At 47.4% G+C, this 25,644-nt stretch overlaps 1 protein-coding gene across 6 annotated transcripts in view; it reads left to right on the plus strand.

Moving 5' to 3' along the window:
- The window catches only part of SNX29 (sorting nexin 29), a 401,127-nt gene that overhangs the window by 42,790 nt on the left and 332,693 nt on the right, over positions 1 to 25,644 (plus strand). For 4 of the 6 annotated variants that reach the window (XM_084763168.1, XM_084763169.1, XM_084763172.1 and 1 more), the window contains 4 exons: positions 10,479 to 10,659; positions 13,632 to 13,702; positions 14,822 to 15,070; positions 18,085 to 18,457. In XM_084763168.1, the coding sequence (XP_084619294.1) occupies positions 10,479 to 10,659; positions 13,632 to 13,702; positions 14,822 to 15,070; positions 18,085 to 18,457 (874 nt within the window). Of the gene's footprint in view, positions 1 to 463; positions 487 to 10,478; positions 10,660 to 13,631; positions 13,703 to 14,821; positions 15,071 to 18,084; positions 18,458 to 21,647; positions 21,976 to 25,644 lie in introns of those variants that run through there. The other 2 variants (XM_084763170.1, XM_084763173.1) reach the window with 2 other exon arrangements.

Consider the following 25,644-nt stretch of genomic DNA (forward strand, 5'->3'; position numbering starts at 1 on the left):
AACTTGCGGGGTATCGGCTCAGCTGGGAGGTGATCCTCTGGGCATGCCTGTGAGTGGGTTTCTTGTTGATGTCAGAGGAGGTCGGAAGCCCCATCCTAACCATGGGCAGCAGCATCCTAAGGCTTGGTTATAGACAATGAAAAGGAGGCACCTGAGCCAGCACCCCTGCTGCCTGCTCCCGAGGATGCAGCGTGAGCAGCTGCGTCAAGCCCCTGCTGCCTGGTAGACGACAGCCTGTGAGCCAGAAGGACCCCTTCCTTCCTAGGGTGCTTTGCTTGTGTCAGGCATTTTATCATAGCAACAGTAAGGTAACTAGAACACCCCGAAGCCCAAGCTTCCGGTCTAATGTATCTCTGTGACAACCTGAGGGCTGGCGAGGAGCCTCAGTGGGTGAAGTGCTTGCTGCATAAGCAGGAAGAGGAGTGTCCGTATACAGGTTGTGTGTAAGCCCACCATCGGAGGAGATGGGACAGGCAGCTCCTCCAGGTGGGTAGCCAGCCTGTCTAGGGGAAATGGTGTACCCACAAGTGGAATGACCAGATCTTTGGTAATTTTATGTTTAACATAAAATTTTATTTTATTTATTTATTTGCATACTGTGTGCATGCACCATTGTATATGTGGAGGTCAAAGGACAATTTGTGGGAGATCTTTTTCACCTTTCACCAAATATGTCCTGGGGATTAAACTCAGGCCATCAGGCTTGGATGGCAAGTGCTTTTACCTGTGGAACCATCTCCCATCTCACTGACCATTTTTAAAAATAAAAGTTTACTTACTTAATTAATTAGTGCATGCATGCGTGTGTGTGTGTGTGTGTGTGTGTGTGTGTGTGTGTGTGTGTGTGTGTGTGTGTGTATCTCAGGCCTGGCAGCAAGCACCTTTGCAGTCTCTGACCTTGTGTTAACACTTTGAGGAAACACTGTATTGTCCTCAGCTCTGCACCACTTTGCATGGCACCCAGCAGTGCAGGGAGGCTCCGGTGCTTCACACCTTCCAGATGTTATGCTCAGAGCACTTCTGAAGTGATCTTAGTCACTGTCAGTCCTGTCCTTTCTGGAGAGAATAATTTGAACCCACAATGCTGTAGCACTTGATGTTCGTTCCTTATCTCATCATGTCTCCACATCTCTTTCTTTGGCTTAAAAACTCCACAAAAACTAACAGCCATACAAACGGACACAAAGTGCAGGCACATTGTGGTTTTAATGTATTTTCTGTAGACATTACATTTCAAGTTTCTCTCCTTAACCTCTTTACCCAGGAAGGGGCAAGGTCCAGCCTCACTCCTGAGGCTTAGAGTATGTACATCACAGAGGTGACCGAGGGCTGTGTGACACAGAAGTCACAACTTCAGCCAAGGCCCTCGTTTTCCTGAGAGGCTAACCCCCAGCCCTGCTCTCTCCCCACACCTTTCAGTCAGATATGACTTCTCAAACGTTGGAGGGGATTTTTGAAAACGCTCCATTGCACTTAACTCAACGCAGAGTTTATATTTTGGTTCCCTGCGTCCCCTTGGGTAATGGTTTCATTCTCTAGAACACTGTTCTGAGGAAGCTGCATGTGCCAGGAAAGCCTGGTGTCCTCTTGGCCGAGTGGGAAGTCCGCTCTGCCGCCCTCCCTGTGTGCGGTGCTTTCGGTTCCTTCTTGGTGTTTCGTTGTTATTGTCATGAACTTGCAAGTCTACTTCTGGTGAAAGGAACCTGGAAGGGTGTCTGCCGACGGTGTGGAGAGAACACCGAACTGTGTTTAGGGCTCCTGACAGAAGTGGCTGCCAACAGTAAAGAATGGCTGGCCTTCCCGGAAGAGCTATTAGGGTGCTGTTCCAGAACACACAGGCCCCTAGACTGGGAGGCTGTCTATAAGGCCCTGGGGAGGGGCCTTGGCATCTAGGTGGTATAGGCTCAGTGCCACTGCAAGGGACATGAGTGCATGAGTGAGCTCCAGTATGCTAAGTTCTGGGTGCTGAGGCAGGAGGATTGCAAGTTCAAATGAGCTCCTGCCTCTATAAAGAGGGAAAAGAGTCTGGGACTGTAGCTCAATGGCTCAGTGCTTGCCTAGTATATGCCTAGATTCAGTCCCCAGTACTGAGACAAATGTCTCCTGGGGATGTGGAACTGCTGGCTATTTCAAAGGTATTTCTTTTTGATGTGTCACGAAGACTCATCTTTAACACCTGACTTGTCAAGTTTTGGGGTGTGATGACCAGCGTGGAAGTTCCCATGGGTCCTTCACTCATCTCAGGATGAATATGTCTCTTCGAAGAAGATGAAGTTCACATCTAAAAGGAGAAGAGTCACAGTTTTAGAAGTCCTGCTTTCTGGGGCTAGGGGAATGAGTAGGTGAGTTAGAGTGCTTGCTCTGCAAGCTTGAGAGCCTGAGTTCAAATCCCTAGCATCCATGTAAAAAGCTGTGTGTGGCTGTGCATAAGCCTGTTATGCCAGTACCGTGTGGGACAGAAACTACAGGACTGCTGAGGCTTGCTGCTGGCCACCTGCCCAGTTCAGGCTCAGTGAGAGACTCTGCCTCAAAGGACTAAAGTAGAGAGGGTAGAGGGTGATGGAGCAGGACACTCTGTGTCCTCCTCTGGCCTCCTTGCACACACATGTTCACATATAACACACATGTACCATTTATACATTACACATATTAAAAAATAACAGGAAGCATGTTCTCTCTCTCTCTCTCTCTCTCTCTCTCTCTCTCTCTCTCTCTCTCTCTCCCTCCCTCCCTCCCTTCCTCCCACTTTTTATACTATTCAACATGTTCCCCAGTTTTTCACACAGCCATGAGAAGGAGTGAGGAGTTGGGCATAATGGCAGATGCCTGGGTTAAGCACTTTAGAAGCTGAGGCAGAAAGATTGTAAGTCTGAGGCTAGCAACATAAAAGAGTACCAAGCCAGGTTGGTATAAATATAGCAAGTCCCTGGTTTATCATGGAGGTGGATAGAGAGGGAGGGAGGGAGAGGACAGGGAGAGGGAGAAGGGGAGGAAGGGAGAGAGAGAGTGAGAAAGAACAATAGCTAGATTTGGGGGTGCATTCCTGTAATTCCAGCACTTAGATTAAGAGTTCAAATGTTAGTCTCAGCTATGTAGTGAGTTTGAGGCAAGCCTGAAACACATATCAAGTTACACATTAGCCAGGGCTACCGAGTAAGACACAGTCTCAAAAGAAATATAAAGCAAAACACAAACAACACTCAAGGGGGGAAAAAAAGAAAAGAGAAAAAGGCCCAGCATGTAGATCTCTGAGTTCAAGGCCAGCCTGGTCTACAAAGTGAGTCCAGGATAGCCAGGGCTACATAGAAAAACTCTGTCTTAACCCCCACTCCCCCAAAAGAAAGAAAATAGAAAAAGAAATTAAACATTAATACATTAACATGTACCACATTGTATGATGTCACTGATGGAGATGCCTAGAATACTCAGATTTACAGACAAGAAGGTGAAATTACCCAAGGCTGGGTGAATGAAAGCGGGGGAGTTATTTAATGAAGGAGTTTCTGTTTGGGATGATGAAATAGTGTTGTTGGCTGCCCAGGACCCTGAGTAGACAGTGGTACAGCACATACACTGAAAATGGCTGACATGGGGCTGGTGAGCCGGGCTGACTGGGCTGCTAAAACTGCCTGCTGCTCAAGCCTGATGCCCTGAGTTTGATCCCTGGGATTCACGAGGGGGATGAAGAGAACCGGCTTTGTTTTGTTTTGTTTTTTATACAGGGACACTATGGAGCTCTGGCTGTTCTGGAACTCATTCTGTGGACCAGGTTGGTCTCAAACCCACAGATCCACCTGCCTCTGCCTCTTTAGTGCTGGATTTAAAAGTGTGTGTCACTATGCCTGCTGAGAACGAACTCTTTGAAGTTGTCCTCTTAACACTGGCACATAGACACACATGCACACAGTAAGATGTAATAAAAATTAAAAATAGTTAAAATGGTAAATTTTATTATGTGTACTTACCACAGATTTATGAAAGCAAAAAAGTATCAAGTTGTGCTTGATAGACAGGGTTTTCCTATTTGTGATTCATGCTTGTTTGTTTGTATGAGACAGGGTTTCTCTGTATCCTTGGCTCACTTTGTAGACCAGGCTGGCTTCGAACTCACAGAGATCCACCTGTCTTTGGCTCCCAAGTGCTGGGATTAAAGGCGTGCGCCGCCATGCCTAGCTTGTGACTCATATTTAAACCGCAGACCCTTTGCTTTAGACATAGCCTCTGGCCAGCTGGAAGGGGGGTGGGCGTGGACAAAGCTGTGGTCCCTTCCTGGGAGCCCTGCCTGCTGACATCTGCCTATGGATTGGGTGCGTCCTGGGCCTGAGCAGCCGTTTCCACCCAGTTCTTAGGCTGCAGGAGAGCATGTGGGTGACAGCGCTCTGCCATGTGTGTTTGCTCCTCCTGTCAGATGCGCCTGCCTGTGTGACTGACTGCCTAGTGCCCCAGGAGGTCAAACCGGCCCCAGCACTCTTTGCTCCACTTCTGCTTCCTTGTGGGTTTCTGGGATTGCTTATCCTTGCCTGATAACAGGAGCAACAGCGGGGTTTTTGTTTGTTTGTTTGTTCTTTAGAGACAGGCTTTCTCTGTGTAGTCCTGGGCTCACTTTGTAGACCAGGCTGGCCTCCGCCTGCCTCTGCCTGGCCAGCTGGCTCTATCTGAAGCCAGAGGTGCGATTACCCTCTGTTACCTTAGATGAGGGCAAGACTGGTGAGTAAGAGTCTTGGTGCCAACTACCTATCCTGTCTAATTATGGGAGAGAAAGATGCCCATTCTTGTTTGCAAGGAGCCCAGGGCCTGATGGTTGGATGATGCATTGCCTAATTTTGTGCGGTGCATCCCCCTGCTCAGTCTCACCCTTCAAGCCTCTTCAGGGGAGCTGCTGCTCGGTGGGCTGCCTCCCCGTGGGCTCCTGAGGAGAGCTGCTGTTCTGTGGCATCAGCCCTGCATGCACGCTCCTCAGATGATCAGAGAACAGATCCATCTTATCACACTAGCTGTGTTTTGCAAGTGACAGATAGCCCTTTAGGCCAAAGGACACTTTGGTCCTAGAGATGCAGCATTTGAGCTGGTCGCTAGGCTTAGTGTGCCCCAAATTGGTTCCTACTTGTTTTTCAGAAGGGCGGTTTTCGGGACTGAGGGTTTGGCAGGCTTGGTGGTGGCGGCGGCTCCATGATGGATGTGGTGTTGGTGCTGTAGGGTAGGCTCGCGTGGCTCTGGGCTGGCATGGCCCTAGAACTCCTACTTCTGGGTGTCTGCCAACTTCTTTTTTAAGGGACCGGATAGTATTGCAGACTTTGGGTCACCCTGCTGAGCTTTGGTGTTATAAATGTTACCTGTTACACTATAACTGTTAGGTGAGCAAATGGCTACACCTGTGTTTCAATAAACCTTTCAGCAAATAAAATTTGGCTGGAATTTGTCCCTAGGCCCTAGTTTGTAGCTTTCTGTTGGTATTAGACAGCGTTGTATGGAGGAGGCTGTGGTTATGGGCCAGGACTAGTGGGAGGCCCATGAACTTGTCTCTTTGGCCATGAAATTTAAGAGATGCTAAAAACCTCCTCAGTAATCAAGAGAAATAATCTTTCCACATAATATTTAGAAAGATGGGAATTAGGCCTGGGCAGATGGTTCACAGGTTAGGAGTGTGTGGTTGTCTTACAGAGGACCCAGCTGCCATGTTGGGCAGCTGACAACTGCCTGTAACTCCAGCTGCAGGGGATTTGATATCTCTGACTTCTGTGAGCACCTGCACTTATATGCATAGGCCCCTGTGTACACACCTATTTTAATTATAAAAATTAATGTGAAGAATGCCCCATGAAGAGCACAGATCTAAAACAGGGCTGGGATGAAGCTGTGTCGTAAAGTGGACACGCTCTTGTGGTTTGATGATCTCCCAGCCTGTGGGACCGGCCACTGCCAGAGAGGAAGAGGGCAGGGTCAGACAATATCATAGGGAGCCACATGGGGCATGCTTGCCATAGGAAAGAGGGGCGCTGCCAGAGGCAAGGGCAGGGGTGCTGTTGGGACACCTTTCTGCTAGGCTTCAGTGTAATGACAGTATCAGTAGCTGCTTACCACTGAACACATTTTACAGCAGGTGTGTTTGCAGTGGCTGATGTTAATTGAGTCAGCTTTATATGCACATTTTATGTTATTTCTCTTTGTGTGTGTGTGTGTGTGCACTCGTGCGCACATGAGCACATGTATCTATTTGTGCAGGCCAGAGGTCATGCTTCCTGCCTTGGTTTTTGAGAAAGGATCTTTCGTTGAAGCTGGAGTTCACTAATTGGCTTTGAATGGCTGACCTGCAAGCCAGGGGACCTTCCTGCCTCTGATTTCCAAGTGCTGTGATTACAGGTGCACTCCTGTACCCAGGTTATAAGTCAGGGTGTCAAGGCGTAGCTCTGGCTGGCCTGAACTTGATATATAGACCAGGTTAGCGTTGACTCACAGGGATCTGCCTACATCTGCCTCCTAAGTGCTGGGGTTACAGGCACGGGCCACCATGCCCAGCTGCACCTGGCTTTTGCATGCGAGCTGGTGACCTGAACTCAGGTCCTCCTCTTGCTCATCAAAAGCTTTGCCCACTGAGCCTCCGCAAGGTATGAGTTCTTGGCATTGCCAGTGAAAGCCAAGGCCTGTTAGAAACTGCCAAAAGCTGGTTCTGTTAGTCAGCTGCAAACAGGGCCGCCAGAAGCTCACTTGGCACCTCCTTCCGGGCGCTGTTCTTGCTGGCAGTTGGCTTCAGGTGCTCTGAGCAGTTGAAGCCCTGGCATGCTTCTTTCCCCACGTTTCAAAGCAGATCAGTATAGCTTTCCAAATTAAATTATGGCCACTGCTTGCATTGCAAGGCAGGTGAGCCGCACTTTAAATAGACCACATTAATTCTGAAGTGGAGCCCTGCTGGGATAATTCTTATCATCAGTGGCATCACTGACAGGCTTGAAAAAGATCCCCATGGTAAGCAATTTGCAAACTCGAAAGGTGAAAGCACGCTTTATAGTAAAGTGTTTCTGGTTTCAAGGTCAGAGGGAGGTCACTGCAGTTTTCTGAGAAGACGGGGTGAGAGTGAGAGTTACTTGATATTAAAGACCTTACTGGCTGAGGGTAGCGTGCTCCCAGAGTCCCCCGGGATGGTGTTTGGATGTAACTTTTCTTGGACATGAGCAAATGACTTTTCATAACAGATAAGGGAATGACAGGCCAAAAAGTGACTCCACCTAAACCTACTTCAATAAACCAGTGAGTTTTTTGGGATTACTTATAGAAACATGGGTGACTCAGGGGAAGCCACCTCAGCATGGCTGAGGACTCAACAAAGCTGCACTCCTGGGGCTTTCTGTCCAACCGGCAGGCAGCTCCACCAGTCTCCTCTCCTCAGCAGGCGTCTGTTGCTTTTATGACTCTGGATGGGGCCCTGTGAATGTTGTAGCTTTCAGGGGCTTCCTAAGCCTTGTAAGTCTGCAGAGCCGCCCTCTCTCCTGAGGAAATAGCAGGGAGGGCAAGAAGGGGCCGTATCCTCCTCTGTGTGGCTGTATAGTCCAGTGAATTAGCCGTGGGACAGCTGAGAGTGAACTGCACTTGCTCTTTTATCCTGGGAAGTTTATTCTGAAAAATGAAGCTAGTGAGATGGTTCAGCTGCGTCACCAAGCCTGACAACCCGAGGTCAGTCCCTGGGGACCCACATTTTAGAGGGGGAAAACTGACTCTTGGCAAATTGTCCCCTGACGTTTGCACACCTGTTGTGGTGGACTGACACACACTAAATAAATGTAAGTAACACAGTTAAAATACCTGGAAGGGCGGCTGAGTGCCCAAGTATCTACACACTCATTTATGTGTATTTAGGTGCTGCTGACCCAGAAAGGAAAGAGAAGGCTACACAGGACCTCTTCTTAGCCTTGGTCGTTGGTTTTCTCATGTTAGGCTGCCATCGCTGGACAGCCCATGTGGGCCTTGTGCTCAGCACTCGCCCTTTTCCACAGTTAACCCATAATCCCAGGCCACTTACTGTGTGCTCATGAGAGGAACCCGAGGTTTATCATGGCTCTGTGCCTATCCAAGGCTATGCAACCGAATGGTCTTGTCACCTGTTTGTCCTTCCTGCTGGGCTGAACGCCCCTCAGAGATGACTCCTTGTTCTCTCTCTTGGCGTGGCACTGCTCAGGGCTCGCTAGAACAGAGGAGTCAGCCTAGGTCAGTTGAACTGAAGTATTAGAGCGAGCTTCTTAGTCTCTGGGGCTGTGCACATTTGCAGTATTCTGGAAGGAAACCACGATGACTAAATGTTCTCGAGGGGTCTGTGACCATGTTTGGCTCCTAGACTGAAAGCTGAGTCTGGAGCTGGAGAGTTGGCTCAGTGGTTAAGAGCATTGGCTAGTCTTCCAAAGGACCTGTGTTTAATTCCCAGCACCCACGTGATAGCTCACAAATGTCTGTAGCTCCAGTTCTAAAGGATCTGGCACCCTTGTACAGACATACATGCAGGAGAAACACCAATGCACATATAATGATGATGATAATAATGATAATAATAATAATAAGTTTACAATAGCTGGGTCTGGCAGCAGAGGCATGGCTCTGCCCTAGTTAGAAATCAAACAGTGTGAACACGCTCATTTTAAGGGGGTCGGAGGCAAAATATGATTTTTGTGGCTGTTATTTGGCACTACACTCCTGCTCACCTGTGCTGCTTATTAACATTTACATTAACTAGGTGGGACTTGTCCTGGCTTTGTCGATGAGTGAGATGGCCTTGGTTTGAGTGAGGTCATTATTAAATGTTTAGGCAATGGCTGGTACACAGTTAGCACTCAAGAGCTAATAATTGTCATTGCAGTACTGACCATAGCATGAAGAACTGTCAATGATCCAACATAAAGAAAATGGATCACAAAATGAGGATTGCAACTCCCAAGTAGTTTGTGTATGTGGATAAGAAACATAGACATAGGCCGGGCGTGGTGGTGCACGCCTTTAATCCCAGCACTCGGGAGGCAGAGGCAGGTGGATCTTTGTGAGTTCGAGGCCAGCCTTATCTACAAAGTGAGTCCAGGATAGCCAAGACTACACGGTGAAACCCTGTCTCGAAAAACCAAAAAGAAAAAAAAAAAAGAAAAAAGGAAAGAAAGAAAGGTAGATATGAAGAATATTGTCTGCCTGTGGCTCAGTACAGCCTTATTTAAGGCCTGCCTGTAGCCTTAGATTTGTTCCTGTCCCTATAACAAGTAGCTCACCATTTGGGAAGCTCTCCGGAGGATCTGGAAATGAGGGTAATTATTCACGATCAAGGATGTTCTTGGCTGTGTGAGGGGAAGCAGCAATTCTTTGTAATCAGGAGAGAGCTAAATTATATCCCACCAAGCTGCCAGAAATCACCTTCAACATTCAGAAGACCGAGTGAACAAGTAATAGAGCAAAATTGTCCTGAGGACTTTTGAATCTGGAAAATGTTCATGCTTAGAAAAAAAAAAAAAAGGAATCAAGATACAGAATTGGTTGTATGTATGTATGTATGTATGTATGTATGTATGTACACATAATCAGTACTACACTATATAATGTAGGGTTTTGTTGTTGAGATGGGATGGCATCTTGCTATGCTGCCCAGGCTGACTTTGAACTCCTTGCTTGCCTCAGCTGCCCAATTAGTCAGGACTGCAGGTTCATGACACCGAGACACCACCTGTGCCTTAAAAAGATCTATTCTCATAGTCCTGGGATCTGCAACTTCAAGGTCAGGTAACTGGGCTAACATGTCAGGGTGACAATGGCAGGCTGGCTCCTACTGATACCACAGGGGACAACTATTGTCACCTCTCCCAGCTTCTGCTGCCTGATGACATTCTTTGGAAATGGCCACATCATTCTAATCTTCGCTTCCCTAGTCAATGGCATTCTTGCCTGTGGGTTAGTTTTTCTGCCTTCTTAGGAGGACACTTGTTAATATGTTGTGCCCACAGGCTTCGCATCATCAGAGTTGCCAAGAGTCCTTTGCTGCGCCAGGCTCCAGAGATGAGGGTGTAGTTATGCATACTTATGTAGTGGGTCATAATTTAGCTGCCACAACTGTTGATTTTTGTATTAAAAAGGTGCAAGAAAAAAAAGACCAGCTGAGCCGGGTGTGGTGGCTCATGCCTTTAATCCCAGCACTTAGAGGCAGAGGCAGGCGATCTATGAGTTCGAGGTCAGCCTGGTCTACAAAGTGAGTCCAGGACAGCCAAAATAACACAGAGAAACCCTGTCTCAAAAAAAAAAAAAAAAAAAAAAAAAAAAAAAAAAAACTAAAAAAGAAAAAAAAAAGCCACTGGACTGTTTTGAAATTGTGAACTAAGTGTGGTGATCGCAGGTGGAGAGTTTTGAGGCCTGTTTATTCCTTTGTCCCATGCTGTCTGTGTTAAGGAGGTAATGCCATTTACTCACCATTGCCCAGTGTCCGTTGCTCTGAAGGTGACACTGCTGCCTTCTCTTTCCAGAGCCCGTGTTCTGGTTCTACGTGAAGGAGGTCCTCAACAAGCACGAGCTGCAACGCTTCTACTCGCTGCATCACATCACAGCAGATGTGGGCCGAGGCCGCGCCTGGCTGCGCTGCGCCCTGAACGAGCACTCTCTGGAGCGCTACCTGCACATGCTGCTGGCTGACCGCGCCAGGCTCAGGTGCCCAGCAGGGTGGCCCTGGGCGGGGGAGGAATCTAGAGACAGACTCACTTGTCCCCCACCAAGGGAAAAGAGGACTTCCTTACTGCAGCCCTGCCAGCCACACCCTTGGTGGGAGAACAGATGTCAGCACCACCAGTGTTTGCTGTGATCAGGGCGTGGATACAGGCAGCTGTTGCCTTAGAACACAGGCTGGCTCTCACCCCATGGAATTTTCACTTTGGGATTCTTCTACTGACCCAAACTGACCAAAAGATATGGAAGCTTTGTTTGTTCTTTTGTTTATTTTGAGACAAGGTCTCACATGTAGTCCAGGCTGGCCTGGAACTCACAGTGTAACCCAGGCTGGCCTGTTTCCCCAGTGCTGGGATGAGAGGTCTGTGTGACCAGGCCTGCTCAGAATGTATTAGGGAAGGAAGCATTTTGCTTTTATTAAAAGCTTTATTTTATTTATTTATTTTGTTTTGTTTTGTTTTTTTTTTTTTGGTTTTTCGAGACAGGGTTTCTCTGTGTAGCCTTGGCCAACCTAGACTCACTTTGTAGACCAGGCTGGCCTCGAACTCACAGCGATCTGCCCGCCTCTGCCTCCTGAAAAAGCTTTATTTTATTATGTGGGGTTTTTTTGTTTGTTTTTTTTTTTTTTGTTTTGTTTTGTTTTTTACTTGAGCATAAAGTTTATTTAGGCCAGGCTGTGTTGTAGCAAATACCGCTTGAGAAGCCTCAGGGGCCTGAGTGGCTGCTTTTATTTCTTCATGTTGTTACCTGCCTGTGAATATGGTAGACAGACACAGAATATGTCATCTGATGACCCACGGCCATGGTCAGTCCTCTCCGGCACAGAATGTGCCACCTGATGGCCCACGGCCATGGTCAGTCCTCTCCGGCACAGAATGTGCCACCTGATGGCCCATGGCCATGGTCAGTCCTCTCGGCACCTTGAGGAACTTCTGTGTTAGAGAGCCTAGTGCTGACACTCAGATTTCATTGGTGCAGTACGCTGGCTTCTCAGCACCCCGACCGACATACCGACCAACCAACTGACCAACAGACAGACTCTTGACGTCATTCTCGCCAGGTTTCTGCAGGCTCGGGTCTCCCTTTTTGCTTCCACAGCCCCACTTCTCCATCCACTCCTCCTCTTCCCCTTCTTCTCCACTTTTTTCTTTGCTAGAAATCAGACTCGGGTGCTGGTGCATGCTAGAAAGATGCTCCATTGTGTGCTGTCCCAGTGCCCTGGGGTGTTGTATCTACTGGCTTTTCCTACCAGTGACTCAGTGGGTGCTCAGGGTTTGCTCTTAAAAACGCTTGGGCCAGTGAGATGGCTCCCCATGGGTAAAAGCTCTTGCTGGCCACACAGGCGTGCAACCCTGAGCTCAACCCCCAGAGCCTGCGGATCTTATGGTGGAAGTAGAGAGAACAGACTCCTGAAAATTGTCTATGGACATGTGTGCCCCACATCACACACATCCTACATTTACATATGTATACAATAATAAAAATAAAATTAAAATAGTGAAGAAAAAGATAATTAAAAACAACAGTACCAGCATTTAAGAGGCAGAGGCAGGCAGATTGTTGTGCGTTTGAGGGCAGCCTGGTCTACAAAGTGAATTCAGGACAGCCAAGGCTACACAGAGAGACCCTGTCTCGAAAAGCCAAAACAACAACAACAACCAAACACACAAAAACAAAAGACAAAACAAAACAAAAAACCCAAACAACAATAACCACAATTCATGTAAAAAGAACTAGCAAAGTTATGCATGTCCCAATGATAAGGAGGCAGAGACAGGCAGATACTTGGGGCTGACTGGCCAGCCTGGCCTACTTGGTGAGCTCCAGGCCTGTGAGAGACCTGTCTCAAAAAAGGTGGTTCTTTCTGGCTCCGTGTGCAAGCATGGACACACGTGCTCTCTCACATGCTGTCTCTCTCTTTTTCTCCCTCTCTGACACATACACACTTATACTTTAGATTCAGTTACATGTATGAAAGCTGGTTCAGATTTTCAAATGATCCCAATTTGTTGTGGAATTGAACGAGGTCAAATGCTAGCTTGACACTGGTTTGTCACCTTCCTAGCATGGCCCTCCCCCTGGGTATTCAGTGACGTCAGCAGCTAATTTTCTCATCTCTTGTTGAACTGCAGGCTGCTCAGTACTGGGCTGACATTATTGAAGCTGCACTTACAATTCTGTTACCTGGCACAGAGGAGTCTGGTAGTTAATATTGCTCAACAGAGTCATCTAAGGTGCTTAGAAATTGGGCTTGGGAGACCTGATTTTAAGTTCTGCTGTACCATTGATTGGCTAGATTGCCTTGGATACCCATAGGCTTCCCTGACCCTCCCCAGCTGCTACTGAAATTCACAGCGGTCCTTTACCCTCCCAGCCCTTTTTATGACTAAGGTGGAGTTTGGGTTTGTAGCCCAGAAGTTATTATAAGTGGATACCTTGGTTGATGGAGCCCTGTAACTCTGTAATTGCTTCTGAAATTATCTCTTTTTTTCATTAGCCAATCAGGTGAGCCATATTAGTGAGCTTGGATTTCCTGTCTGTCTCTGGGGTACCTTGTTGAGTGGAATCTATCCCTCTGTCCTTTTCAACGTTGCTGCTTTGTAAATACATTTGCATATGTGTATTTCAGTCTCCTAAAGTTCAGGGTCCCTGGGGGGACCAAGAAGGAAGTCATAGGATTTGTGCATTCAGACCTTTGTTTCTGGTGAGAAACTTCAAAGTAGAGAGGGACCAGATTCCCTCTGGGTAATGGACTAGGCCTGGTCTTTCCAGAGAGCCACCTGATGGAATCATTGGCCAGTGTTAGGATGCTGAGAACTCACTTCCTTAAGAGTTTTCCTTTGAGGTTGGGGATTTAGCTCAGTGGTAGAGCGCTTGCTCAGCAAGCTAAAGGCCCTTGGTTCAGTCCTTAGCTCTGGGGGAAAAAAAAAGTTTTCCCTTTCGCTTTGCTCTTGCAGTACGTTCTATGAAGACTGGTCTTTCGTGATGGATGAAGAAAGGTCCAGCATGCTCCCTACCATGGCAGCTGGTAAGCTTGTCCTGAGAGGCTTGGTGAGCAAGAGCCGCTGGGAGTGGATTTATTGCCCAAGGGCATGCTGAGATGTTCTGTTCTGTGTCCTCCTGATTGGAGGAGTCACTGCCCTGTTGTTTTCTAAGTTGGGGCAGTTTATCTGGAATCTGACACCGTGCAGATGAAGCCCGAGGTTGAAGGATTTGGCTTGCGGCCTGGCAGGTGAACTATAAAGAACCGGGGACGGGCAGAGTGCCTTGACCCCTGGTTTTACTGCATGTCAGCTGAATTCTGTCAGCTCTGTTACCTCTCTCCTCCTCCTCCTATGTGAGGTGAGAACATGGTTAACTTTCTAGTCACCTTTAAGAGAACCATAGAAAATAAAAGGCTCCTGGCTTATCAGCAGTAATAAGGCCCTGGAAGGAAGCTTGTCTTTTTTCCAAATTTTTTTTTTTTAGTTTTTAATTTTTTTATTTTTTGGTTTTTTGAGACAGGGTTTCTCTGTGTGTAGCCTTGGCTGTCCTGGACTCCCTTTATGGACCCGGGTGACCTCGAACTCACAGAGATCCACCTGCCTCTGCCTTCTGTGTGCTGGGATTAAAGGTGGGCACCATCTCGCCTGGCTTCCCTTCCAAATTCTTTAGGTTCCATTTACACTGTTTCTTTTAAAGTGTGACATTGAGTCTCACATTTTGAGGGCCGTGTTAGTCTCATCTGTGCATGAGAAAGTCAGGCTCTGGCCGTGATTTTCTTTACAGGCCATAGATTGCCAGCGCCAGTCTTGGCTCAAGTAACTGTAACAGCACTCTTGGTGCACGCTGAGCTCTTGCGAGGTCACTGTTGCTGTCATTGCCCAGCTAAGGAAGCTAGAGCTCAAGGAGACGGCTTGACCAAGGTCTCAGAGCTGCTAAGAGGCCGTCCTGTGCCTCAGCCCAGGCAGCTTCTCTCCAGAACCTTCTGCCATCACCGTCTCCAGGGTGCTTCTTGTGGCGCCCGTGCTTCTGACACTCGGGGAGGGGGTGTGGGAAGACTGTTCTCATGCACTTCCTCTGTCTGCCAGTGCACTTCCCGATGGTCTCATATTTGGGGAGCTGTTGCCGGTGTTGGGGTGTGAGCCCCTCTCCCCTTTCTTGGCAGGCCTGAACTCCATCCTCTTTGCCATTAACATTGACAACAAGGATCTGAACGGGCAGAGCAGATTTGCGCCCACTGTCTCCGACCTCTTAAAGGAGTCCACGCAGAACGTGACATCTTTGCTGAAGGAGTCCACGCAGGGCGTGAGCAGCCTTCTCAGGGAGATCACTGCGTCCTCTGCTGTCTCTCTTCTCATCAAGCCGGAGCAGGAGACTGACCCTTTGCCTGTCATATCCAAGAACGTCAGTGTTGGTAAGCCACAGGGCACCCCCCGTCCCCCCAGGTGGCACAGGAGTGTGCTGCCGAGGGGGAGTGAGGGGGAGCTGACAGGGACACGCCTCAGTGCCACTCCTTCTTGGGGAGCAAAGGCTGCTGGTGTTTATTATTGTTTTCAATCGACATTCACTGAAAGAGGGGCCACACAGGAATGGTAGACAAGCAAACAACGTGTCCTAGGGAGCCAGGGGGTCATCTTCCAGCACTTTCTTCTGCCTCCCTCCTTCCCTTCCTTCCCTGTGTTGTGCTCAGCAGTGAGCTGAGACTCTGCTAAGCATCTTAGTATTTTTGGGATTGGGCAGAGGTGATTTTTTTTTTAAGGTTTTTTGAGACAGGGTTTCTCTGTGTAACAGTCCTGGCTATCATGGACTCTCTTCTGTAGACCAGGCTGGCCTCGAACTCACAGAGATCTGCCTACCTCTGCTTCCCAAGTGCTGGGATTAAAGGTGTGTGCTACCACGCCCAGCCAGAGGTGATGTTTTAAAACAAAAGACACAAGCGATATTCCTGTGGTAAACAGAATGAAAACACAGGCGCCCCAGAGAGGGTGCTTTATGCTTGCCCGTGTTGGGAGGATGCTTTTTAAGCAGTGGCTGAAGGGAAGAGGCTAGCTCTGAGCCTTGGCTGTGAGCAGGCATGGGGAAATTGACTTGGTTATGATAACATTTGCCAAAAGTTGATGATACTCTTGGAGCATTTTGAGTTGTTAGTGAGTTGATTTTAGTAGAATTTAAAACTCGGGTTAAATACTGTTGTCCCAAATCCATTAAGGCAGTAATCATGATCATCTCTTTTAAAAAAGTTTAAAAAGTTCTTTTTTATAGTGAGGATTGTACATACTAGGTAAGTGCTCTACCACACAGCTATATCACACGCTCTTTTTATGTTTTACTTCTGAACTAAAACTAAAGCATTGTTGGGGGTGGCTTTGAACTGACTCCATTGCCCATGCTGGTCTTGAACTTGGATCTTATTGCCTTAGATCCTGAGCAGAAGGTTCACAGCCCTGGCCCAGCAACCCACTTTTGTAATTCTGGTTTATCTGTCTATCTGTTTCTGTCTGTCTGTCTGCCTGCCTGTCTGTTGACTTGTATGTGTGTGTTTGTTTATGCAGAGTGTGTGTGTGTGAGTGTATGTAAGTGCAAAGGCTGAAGGCCAACATGGGGCATCTTCCTCTGTGGCTGTACACCTTCCTTTGAATTGAGACAGAATCTCTGACAGAACCCAGAGCTCACTGATTGGCTAGACTGGCTGGCCACTGAGCCCCCGTCTCTGCCCTTCCGGAGCTGGAGTTACAGGTGACGCCACCATGCCTAGCTTCCCCCAGGGCTGGGTCTGAATTCAGGTCCCTTTGTTTGTGCAGCCGGCACATGAGCTGCTGAGCCACCCCTGGCCCTCCCTTTAGAACTTTGAAAAGAGTTTACTTTTTTCTCTTATTTACTCTTTGACAATTCATACTTGTATACAGTGTGCTGTGATCATGTCTACTGCCTACCCTCCCCTAACATTTCCCCTTCCCTCCTTCACTGAGTGCATGAGTGCTGCCCGCAGGAAGGTGGGTGTGGGCCGTCCACTAGAGCATGAGCAGCTTGGCAGCCACCCCCACACCCAAAGAAAAGTAACAGTCCTTCCCCAGCGGCCATCAGCTGCCAATAGCTCCTCAGACCGGGGTGAGGCCTCTTGGTCCACCCCTCCACAAGTCTGCTCTTATGCAATTGTACACAGCTATTGTGGGTTCGCTGGTACAACACCCATGCTGTGTCCAGTAGACATCATTTTACATTACTCCTCCCTACCTTCTGGCTCTTACATCACTTCTGCTTGTTTTCCCATGATGTTCTTGGAGCCTTCATGGGGTGGGTTGGATAAAGATATCTTGTGTAGGGCTGAACACTCACAATTGCTCATTCTCAGCACTTTGGCCACACACACACACACACACACACACACACACACACACACACACACACGCACACACGCACACACACATATACAAAGACAGACAGACACACTTACACATACACAGACAGACAGACAGACAGACACAGACACACATACACAGACACACACACAGATACACACATACAAAGACAGATAGACACACACATACACACACACACACACACACACACACACACACACACACACCACACCTTTAAAAATAGTTAAAAAAAAAAAAAACCTTAAAAAGTGCCCAGCAGTAGATGGTCAATATAAAAGAAACAAACTCAATGGTATTATTTTTTTTGTCTCATAATGCTTTGTCTGGGCACTTTAAAAAAATATTACAGGTCTTTTGCTTATATATATGTATGGTTTCTGATTTTGTGTCTTTAGGGTTTTCTGTGTGAATGTGTGTCTCTGTGTCTGTGTTTCTTGTTCTTGTTCTTTTTTTTTTTTTTGTCTTATTCTGGTTGGTTTTTATTTTCTTTTATTATTAGATGCTTGTTTGTTTTCTAATGAGAGAGAGAGAGAGAGAGAGAGAGAGAGAGAGAAAAGGTGTGGATTTGAGTGGGTGAGGAGGTGGGGAGCATTTCAGAGGAGCTAGGGGAAACCATAATCAGAGTATATTATATGAAAAAAATTATTTAAGAAACCGTAAAGCCAGGCATGGTGGCATACACCTGCAATCACAGCTCTCAGGCAGGCAGAGGCAGGTGGATCTCTGTGAGTTTGAGGCCAGCCTGGTTTACAAAGTGAGTCCAGGACAGCCAAGGCTACACAGAGAAACTCTCGGAGAAAAAAAGAAAGAAAGAAAGAAAAGAAAGAAAGAAAGAAAAGAAAGAAAGAAAGAAAGAAACCCAATTAACCAATCAAAACAACAACAACAACAAAAAACCCCAAAACAAAAAACAAAAATACCCTAAAAACCCAACAAAATCTCATTTAGTCTTGAGTATTCTTGGTGTGACAACAGGCTCTGCTGCCCCATGGGAGCGTGGTTTAGCCTTCCTTCCGTCTACTACCACAGACTTTTTTTTTTTGGTCAGATGCGAGAAGTAAAAGGGAGCGGCGGAGGAGGAAGAAGGTGACCAACATTGTCTCTTTTGATGATGACGAGGAGGAGCAGGGCATTGGGGACACTTTAAAAAAGATGCCTGGGACTGCAGAAAGCTCGGAGGAGAACTCTGACCGATCCTCCATCAATATCACAGCAGCCTTTGAGGGCCCCTTTGGGCCAAATTCCAATGGGAGCCAGAGCAGCAGCTCATGGAAAATTGATTCTGTGTCTTTGAATGGGGAACTGGGCTACCAGAAGCTTGACGTGAAAAGCATTGATGATGATGTGGATGAAAACGACGAGGATGTGTACAGGAACCCACCGGGAAGGAAGCACACCGTCCACTCGGAGTCACCAGACAAGTAAGTTCTACTTGAGCTCGTGATGCGGGAGTTATGTCTCTGACTTGGGAGCTTTGGGGCTGGGGAAATGGTAGCCAGTGACCTGAGTGCAGATCCTCAGCATCCCAGCTGGATGCAGCAGAGCAGGCACCTGTTACCTCAGTGCTCCCGAGAAGAGAGCGTCAGTACAGAAGGACCATTGGGAGCTTGGCCCACAAAGCAGGGAAAAGCAAGGGAGGTCCTGCCTCAAACATGGGAGAAGGACAGGACGGACACATGAACTTGAACCCTGACCTCCACGTGTGCACTAAGGCATGTGTGCATGCACAGTTGCACATGTGAATGTGGGCATATGAACATGCACACACATCATACATAAAAATAGGGCAATTTTTGTATTCCTTTGGGGGCATTATTCATTCTTTAGACCTTTATGACCTTGCCCTGCTGAGAATTAAGAAAATGGAATCTATTTAAATGGACTTAACACAACATTTTTGCTTGAGCATAAGGCTTTTGCTTTTATGAGCAGGGTTTTCCTCTGTCTTTTACTTGCCACTAGCTTAGGAAGCACACAGGAAAGTAGACTTGGCCTAAAGAAATGTGATTGGCTGGCTCTGCAGAGGCTAAGACAGTGGTTCTCAACCTTCCTCATGCTGCAGCTCTTCCTACAGTTCTTCATGCTGTGGTGACACCCAACCATAAAAGTATTGTTGTTGCTACTTCATTACTGTAATTCTGCTACTGTCGTGATGTGTAGTGTAAATATCTGTGTTTCCTGGTGGTCTTAGGCAGCGTCTGTGAAAGTGTCATTTGACCCCCAGAAGGTTGACAAACCCTGGTAGCTGTCCCCTGTAACAGTAAGACGACCTAAGAGCTGTGACAGGTGGTGTGGCTCCATCAGTTGAAGGCTTGACTGGATGCATGAAGCTCTGATTTGTGCTCCGGCACTGCATAAGCTTGGTGTGCTGGAGTATATCCATCATCAGAACATCTTAGGCTATACAGAGGTCAAGGTCAGCACCCTGGACCACATGAGACTAACTCAAAAAGAAAAGAATGCTGAGAACAGCGCTCCATCAGTAACCTCCAACCAGTATGCTACTGTTTTTGGTTAGTGAGTATCACTTCTGTGTGGTTTGCAGAGGAAGGAACAGGGGTGTTTTAGAGCCAAGTTACATGGTGTCTGAAGCCTTTGACACACTGAGTGATGCCACATGGCCAGCTGCTGCTGCTGCTGCTCTTCACAGCTGGTTGCTCCCGCTCCTCCAGGCACACTAGCCAGTCAAGTACCCTTCTCTTCAGCTCTGGAGTACATGTGATCATGTACTAATCATGGCTGACCTCACAGCCCCTTCTAGTAATGTGTGGCATGGTCATGTGTGAAAGTGTTCTTTGTAGGACGTGGTGGCACATGCCTTTAATCCTAGCACTTGGAAGCCAGAGGCAGGCAGATCACTGCAAGTTCGAGGCCATCCTGGTCTACAAAGTGAGTCTAGGACAGCCAAGGCTACACAGAGAAACCCTGTCAAAAAACCAAAAAAAGAAAAAAAGAAAAAAAAAAAAAAAAAAGAAAGAAAGCATCCTTCCACGGGGCTGACACGCTACAGTGCTGCTGATACCTACAGGAGGCCTCCAGTGCCGTGCTTCTGAAGCTCATGTGTGTGTAATATTAACACTGCTTATTTCTTTGAAGACTGTCCCTGTTTAGAAAGTTTTTGAGTCCAGAGAGTGTGCTTGGCAGTTAATCACACTTGTTACTCTCGCAGAGGACCCCAGTTTGATTCCCAGTCCCCACATCGTGAGTCACAGCTCTCTTCTGGCCTGTGTAAGCACCAGGCACTATGCATGTGGCACATACGCACACATACAGGCAAAACATCCATACACATAAAATAAAAGAAATAAATCTAAAGATTTTACAAGTTCTGCTCTCATTCACACATGTGCATTGGCCCTCCCACCTGCGCTCATCTGTGATGGACCCATGTTGCAAGGTACAGAGGAAAGAAATTCCCCAGAGTTGAGATTTGGCAAAGAGGTTGGCCATGCTGGCAGTTGGGTTCATATATGCTGCTCCCCAGAACTTAGTATTTTCCATGTTAGTACACAACTCAGTTGTCTTGCATATGGTCACTGTGATGCTGGACCAATAAGTGGCAGGTTAAGTCCTTGCTTCTGGAATCTGGGAGTGTATTGCGGCTTAGATCAGTGTTGGCTTGACTTCATGACAGGGGTTTCCTGTCCGCCAGGACCTGGGGGAGGCAGGCAGCTTTCTTCATGCCTGACAGTGTGAGCTGGTTTGCTTGTCTTTTCCTGCCCACAGACTAGGACTCGCGCTGGCTCCCCTGCTTCTCAGAAGCACAGCGCCAGCATTTCTGGCCTTCAGCTCACAGACTGAAGAGGGTAGGATGCTCAGCGTCCAGTTTCATGAAGCACTGCCTCATCGGAATCCCGCATGGGGTCTGTGTCTCTGCAGAGCTCCTGCTTGCTAAGTGGCTCTGTCACTGTGTTCTTGGGCAAGGTCCTGGTTGTAGCTCGGGCTGGCCTTAGACACACCATCATGCCTCAGCCTCTAGAATGTTGTATGTATACAGCTCTCTTCTACTCTCAAATAATTTAAATCATTTCTCAGCAGCAGCATTCATATTCACAGACTATGGGGGTTTTGAGCCTGGGAGCAAAATTTGTGACCTCTGTGTTAGTCGTTGTTCTCCTGCGAAATGGCCAGAGGGGTGCGTGTGTGTTCCTTAATCACTTATTTCTTCCTGTATGTCTCGGTCTTTGTTTTTGTTTATTTATTTATTTAGAGACAGAGTGTCCTGTAGCCCAGGCTGGCCCACAGCTGAGGCTGGCCTGAGTCTATGTTTTCCAAGTGCTGAGATTCTGGGGTGCATCAGAATCTTTCTCCTGCTTGGGGGACTTGGCCCATGGGCTTGTGCAGCACAGTTAGTTTAGGTCTGTAGGTGGACGGGTAGCTGAGGAGGCCTTATGCTGGTAGAATTCCTTTTCTCTCTGGACAGATCAGCGTCTTCGTACTGCAGCCTCTGTGGTTGGACCCAGTCCAGCAGGATAATCTTTTAACTAAAAATCTACTCATGCAAATGCTAATCTTTTTAAAAATACCCTCACAGCATCTTGTAGTATAATGTTTGACCAAATATCTGACAGTGTTGCCTGGCCAAGTTGGCACAAACCATTAACCGTTGGAGCTGCCTTTAGTTCTGAGTGGCCTTGGATGTGCCACTGCATTCCTGTGGCTCTGCAGATGGCCTGTGTGAACCAGTGGCTCAGACCTGGTCATCTCTCTTCCTGCCTCTGGTGCTGCGGTGTGCAGCCTGGAGGGGAGGCCACCTTGTAAGCCAGGGTGGCTGCTGCCATTGTGATGTGTGAAAGGCACAAAGCAGTGTTGAGTGAGCTGGGGAGCCTGGGTCTCCGTGGACTATGGACAACCTCTCCCTGGTGTGCAGGGGCGTCTTGATTGAAGAATCTGCAGAGCGGCCTGGGGGAGAGCTAAGCGGTGATGAGTGGCTTACTGAGTAATGCTTGACTTTGACTTAAGCTTGTAATCATAGGAGTGGGCTAGAGTGTGTACACAGTCGTCAAATAGGGGAGTGTGGCCAGGCCAGGAGGCTCAGCTGGGCTTGCCATGACTTCTGTAAAATCTGTTGCTTGCTTGTTTTTAGGATGGTCTAGTGGACCAAAATTTGGGCTTTCTCTGTTCGTTGGTAATTTAACCATTTCTTTGGTGCCTAATTCCCTTTATCCAGCATCTATCAAAACACTGGCTTTGCTTTTTGTTTTCTTCAGAATAGACAATAGCTTTATTATGGAGTTTTAAAAATCATCTTGTTTGTGCTCTGAAACCAATAAAGAAGTAAGTTTGGAGGGTCTGGGGGTAATTCAGAGAGCCCATGTCCCCCTCTGAGTGACTAAGCAGAGAACCGAGTAGTGTGCACCTGCTGCTCATGCCTGCTAATAGTCTGCAGCAGGAGCCGCGTGAGCGGTGAGGCCCGACTGGTCAGTTCAGTGCCTGTGAGGACTGGGCTGGCTTTGAGGCTCCCACCCCAGGCTGAAGCTAGCACCTGCACAGTCAGGCGTGAAGGCTGTGCTTGGAGCTGGCTGTTAGCCTTGGGGCGGAAGATGATTAACAAAGTATCTAGGTCTGGGTGGAGGATCTGCCTCGAGGACATTGCCTCTACTCAGGAAGAGCTGAGCAGCAAGATTCCAAAGTCCTTGTTAAGAGGAGCAGAGAGGCTGGTCTGGTCTGACCTGAACTGTGCGCCTGCGTTATCCTGCGGGAGAGTGGCTTCACGCACACAGAGCAGACTCCTAGCACTGTTTTGTTCTTAGAACTGGTTTGGTTTAATTAATTATTAGTTGTTTTTTTGTGCCGAGGTAGCCTCTTGGGCAGTTTTTGTGTATTTGTGCAGTCCCAGGGACTGAACTCAGTTTTGTGGAGCCCTGGCTGTCCTGGAACAGGACAGGCAGTCAGACTAAGCTGGCCTTAAAGTCCCATAGGCCTTCCTGCTTCCACCTTTATGGGCGTGCCACCATGCTCACTTTGAATGTCGTCCTAAATGATGAATGAGCTTGCTGATAACGTGAAGATGAGCTTGTAAATTAATATTGAATGGGAAGATGTAGAAAATTTTACTTGCCCTTTCATTGTACCTATGTAAACAAGAGGAGGCATTTGTTTATTTATTTATTTTTGTTTTTTGAGACAAGGTTTCTCTGTGTAGCCTTGGCTGTCCTAGACTCACTTTGTAGACAAGGCTGGCCTCAAACTCATAGTGATCCGCCTGCCTCTGCCTCCCAAGTGCTGAGGTTAAAGGCGTGTGCCACTACACCCAGGCGAGAGGAGACATGTTAAAGTAACTCTTATTTGTCTGATTTAATTATTATCTTAGAGGCTTATTATATCCTAGTTGCCTAGTCCTGGAAGCTTCTAGCATCTGTACAATCTAATCTAGGCCTAGAATGTTTTCAGCCTCTGAGATTTACTGCTGAATAAGCTCACCCTTTCTAGCTCTTTCTGAACTTTGGCTGGCTGGTTCAACTCAGCTGTCTGCCTCAAACTCTTCAAGCTGCCTGATAGAATCTGACTTCTCAGTGAATTGCTCTGCCTACCGTCCAACTAACTAGCAGTCTGTTCTAATCTTCTGGTTCCTTCTCGTTCTCTGGCTCCTTCTGTCTTCACCTGTGTCTAGCTTGTTCTCCCTTCAACCTGTCTCTCCAAAACTCTCCTGATAAAACTGCCTCTCAACTGTACAAACTGAACTGCCACAAACTCAGCTCCACTCTGTTGCCTCTCAGCTCCCTGACACAAGTGAACTGCCTGAGCATCACTGACTAGAACTCAAAGGTCTGCTTGCCTCTGTCTCCTGAGTGCTGGGTTAAAGGTGTGTCTGTCTTCCAGACCCATAAGGTCTTTGGATGTAATCTCTTGCCAGAGTTCTGAATTAACATTTTTCTACAGAGTCATGCCCAACAAAAAAAAGTTTGATGCTTGCTTGTTTTTAGGATGATCTAGGGGCCCAAATTTGGGCATTTCCTGCTGGTAATTTAACCATTTCTTTGATATTCAATTCCTCTTTAGTCGGTATTTACCATGATTGTTGGCTGCCTAGGAAACTCTTTCACCCAGTTCTGTATTGGCTTTATTTTTAACATTATCTAAGTTTTGAAACATATTTTGTATTAATGCTAAGCAATATTTTCTGTTATTTTAAACCAATCTTAAAATATTTTACATTATTTGTGTGTGGGGGAAGATATTTATAAAGAGAGTTCTCTCCTTTTTTCATATGGGTCCTGGGGATCAAACTCGAGTTATCAGGTTTGACAACAAGCTCCTTTATCTGCGGAGCTATCTCACTGGCCCTTTAAAGCCAATCTTGATGCCTTTTTTTTTTTTTTTAAGACAGGGTTTCTCTGTGTATCCTTGACTGTCCTGGATTCATTTATAGACCAGGCTGGCCTCAAACTCACAGTGATCCGCCTACCTCTGCCTCCTGAGTGCTGGGATTAAAGTCTTGTGCCACCACGCCCGGCTTGATGCCATGTTTTGAGGCCTCAGGTGAACTGAGACAGTGGCCCTTGGGGACCACTTTCTCTTGGGTTAGGAACCTCATCCTTTGTGGGTCTTGCTTCGCTTTGACTCACATAGGCTGCTGGTAAATGGCAAGAATTGTCTTTGAGCTGGGTGTGGTGGCCTTTAATCCCAGCACTGGGGAGGCAGAGGCAAATGGATCGCTGTGAGTTCAAGGCCAGCCTGGTCTGCAAAGTGAGTCTAGGACAGCCAAGATCACACAAAAGAAACCCTGTCTTGAGAAACTTGAGAGAGAGAGAATTGTTTTGAAACAAGAAGAAAAGTCCACATGAGGTAGTGGAACATTTGCAGACAGGATTTGTTACTCTCACCAGCTGAGAATAAGACCACTGTCACAATTTTTGAGCCAAATTTGAAGCAAGCTTTGTTAAATACTGGCAAGGGTGATGGGCGCTGGCCAGGCCAATACCTTGGGTTCCCAGAGAGTGACCATGAATTACGTTAGTCTGGTGCCTATAAGGGCAAAACCTGCAAAGCTGTGTTGTGGGCAAGCACGTACCCTGATGTACTTCCTGCCTATGTAACTCCTCCTATATTTTTGTTTTTGCTTCTTTTGCTTTTTTAAGACAGGGTTTCTCTTTGCAGCTCTGGCTCTCCTGGACTCAATCTGAAGACTGGGCTGGCCAAGAACTCAGAGATATCTCTGCTTGCCTCTGCCTCCCGAGTGCTGGGAGTAAAGGCGTGCATCACCATGCCTGGCATAACTCCTATGTATGGTCAAGCACCTTCTGTATAGTTGGGGTAACCAACCTTGTTTACAAAAGTGAAAATATGTGGCTTGTTGTCTTAGGTGAACAACAGACCCCAGCATTCTGGGAAGTTACCTGTCCTTGGGCATACAGGCTAGAGGCATTTTTGTTTTATAGATCTCTTAGGCACAGCAATTTAAACTTAAATGTAACTTTAGCTCTACCAGACTGGCTAGTACTGCTGCCCTCTCTGAGTATGTGCCCTGTCTGCATGCCACTCTCCTTGGTCACCACTGTATAAACTGACTGCTCTATGGTTTGTTAAGGGAAAGGTTATTATTGTAGATGTGAGAGACAGTCAGAGGCATCTGAACGTTCAGAACAGAGAGAAAAAAAAGTCGACC

Source organism: Acomys minous (assembly GCF_964271855.1).
Source record: "Acomys minous genome assembly, chromosome: 16".
In the NCBI taxonomy this organism is placed as follows: Eukaryota; Metazoa; Chordata; class Mammalia; order Rodentia; family Muridae; genus Acomys; species Acomys minous.